Source organism: Sinocyclocheilus grahami, unplaced genomic scaffold (assembly GCF_001515645.1).
Source record: "Sinocyclocheilus grahami isolate Dianchi unplaced genomic scaffold, SAMN03320097.WGS_v1.1 scaffold2393.1, whole genome shotgun sequence".
Classification (NCBI taxonomy): domain Eukaryota; kingdom Metazoa; phylum Chordata; class Actinopteri; order Cypriniformes; family Cyprinidae; genus Sinocyclocheilus; species Sinocyclocheilus grahami.
The window spans coordinates 36,300-38,948 of NW_015507572.1; the positions used below are offsets into that span (position 1 = coordinate 36,300).

A 2,649-nucleotide genomic window follows, 5' to 3' on the forward strand; every position below is an offset into this window, starting at 1 on the left:
ACTGAATCCAGGCAATGGATGTTATCATCCATGCTTGGTTAATTGGTAGCCATTTTTAAGGGGTATAGCAGAGCAAATAAAAAACAAACTGTTTTTGTATATTGTTTAGATGAGAACCAAATCTGGGAAGCACACACTCAAACTTAAGTTAACCTAAATAATTTAAACTTGACTTAAATAACGTTATTTTGAAGTAAAGATTTAACACATTAGCAAGCCAAATAAAACATTTTACACATACTGTATGTTTGATGATGGCAGAAAATTATACTTGTTACAGTCAAGGCATTTCCACAGTGGTTGTTTTCATTATGGCAAACTGTGTTCTTGTTAGCATGTGGGTTCATAAAAGAAACTCATTCAAGAACATTAAACATGAACAGGTCTGCCCATTTTTTTCCATCTTGCTAAAATTATGCTTAAAATAACACTTTATTTTAGCATTTATTCTCCCTATCCAGTTTCACGCAAAGCATGATGAAAAGTTGTCATCTTTTTCCATGTTTGCTACTTTTAACCAGCAACAACAATCACTTATGTAATCACAGCTCAAACGGATTAAGTAAATTGACTGAGCACAATGAAATTGTGAAAAATCTTGAAAGAATTGTTTAACTTGTTTTAAGTGCATTGAGGTAAAATCCATGTTTCATGCCATATTTGCCTGTCCCCAGTTTCTTAGAAATATTATGACTGGTTAAATGCACCTGTTCTGTTTGCTCTGTCTGTAAAGATGTGCTGTGATTGGTCACACCATCACACTCATTTGTCATTGTCTGTATATCAGTTTAAGTAAGAGAGAGTCAGTGTCATCGTGTACAATTCTGTCATCAACTGAGAGAACCTCTTCACTCAATGAAGATGAAGACAACACTTGCTGTGCTGCTAGTCATGGAGCTCTACGGACTCTCCTCTGGTCTCATTAAGCAACATTTCTTTGTGAAAGATGAGAAGACATGGGATTCTGCAAATAACTACTGCAAAACTAATTTTCATGTCTTCTCCACCTTTACCAATGACAACGAGCAACAGCAATTTTTGGAATATGCAGTTAATGAATCTTATGATGCCTGGGTTGGACTCTATACAGAATCAGGAGTCTGGAAGTGGTCTGGAGGTGAAATTGCAACACAAATTAGCTGGGATACTGATCAACCAGATAAAATTGATGGCTGTGCTTTTATACACAAAGGTCTTAAGAAACTACATGATGCAGAATGCACTGCTAAATATGCCTTTTTCTGTATGACCGTATCAGAGTTTCTTCTGGTGCGTCAGAAAGAGACCTGGGATGGAGCTCTGGAATACTGCAGGACTCATTATAATGATCTGGCAAGTCTGAGCACAATAAACAGGATGCATTCTGCTTTACCGGAAATGACAAGGACTGAAACAGAATATGTGTGGACTGGTCTGCGCTTTCTAGCAGGGGACTGGTTCTGGGTCAATGGAGATGATCTTGACAACATAGCCTGGTATCAGAGGAGACTGCCCCAGTGTCCTGACAGAGACCTTCGTTGTGGAGCCCTGGACAAGCAAACAAAGCTTTGGACACACAGAAACTGTGAGGAGAAGCTCAGCTTTGTTTGTCAGTAGAAAGTACAATGAAACAAATCAATTCATGAAAAAGAAAAAAGGTAATGTTTTCTTAAATAAAGATGCCCTTGTCTTAAGAACAGTTCAGACTTTGTGTTAACTGTGAATTTGGTGTTTAAAACAAACATACAAAACTGTTTATGTGCAAATTGGCGTTTGATGCTAAACTTACCCTCTCATCTTCTCCTGATTATAGAGTCCATCAGAAACAAGACAGTAATTCATCTCCACTTGATATAAACTTCACTCATAAGCAGTCTGCACACATCTGGATCATAACTAATAGAAGGAATGAATATAATATAGACCAGAACATAATCTACATGTAGGTAGAATAGCTTAGTTGTATACATTATAAGAGTATCGAAATATAATAATAATAAATATAACTGTAATACATTTTCAACATTAAAAATGGTAAGAATTAAGGGTACAGTTTTTTTTTATTCTTATTCTCAGTATGAACACTGATATCAGTATCAACTGGTCATCATTTAACAATTAAAATATGACACTATGTTATAATACTGAAATATTATTATATGTAAAACATAACACATATACACAATATTCCATTATTCAAAGCAGTTTTACATGGAATATTGTGATGTTTCGGTAGATGAGAAAGAAACTCAAAAATTGAAAAAGTTGGTCAAAACCCTACATTACATTTACAAACACACAGACTAACCTTCAGCTGCAACTTATAGAAGCCTTTTTTATTTACCTCAATTGTTTTAACTGAATGCAGGGGATTGTGTGATATCAAAGACAGCAAAGGATACATCTGTGCTGCCTTCAAAAATCGATCAGATAAAGATATCTCAGGAGACAGGAAGTGAAGCTAACATTAAATTCGGACATGCCTTGATGCTGTTCAAACTTGGAATGCATCGTTCAAAGGCTTTTTTTTTTTTTTTTAATCTTTTGGATGCAGCTGAGGTTTGAAAAGTTGCTAAATCAAGCAAAAATCAAGTTGCTAAGATGGCAGCAATTGTCAGTAAATCTGACCCAGCAGCTACACAAAAACGACCTAGCACCTGTATAAAAATA

General features: G+C 35.5%; 1 protein-coding gene across 1 annotated transcript; it reads left to right on the forward strand.

Annotated features, from left to right (window-relative positions):
• Positions 1 to 265: 265 nt before the first annotated feature.
• On the forward strand, positions 266 to 1,596 carry LOC107574930 (macrophage mannose receptor 1-like). Its single transcript, XM_016261353.1, has one exon. The coding sequence runs from the start codon at positions 856 to 858 to the stop codon at positions 1,594 to 1,596; it is 741 nt and encodes a 246-aa protein (XP_016116839.1). The 5' UTR covers positions 266 to 855.
• Positions 1,597 to 2,649: the final 1,053 nt, after the last annotated feature.

What these genes read in the sequence shown, in the direction of transcription:
- LOC107574930 (XM_016261353.1), top strand. Translation starts at nt 856, where the DNA reads ATGAAGATGAAGACAACACTTGCTGTGCTGCTAGTCATGGAGCTCTAC.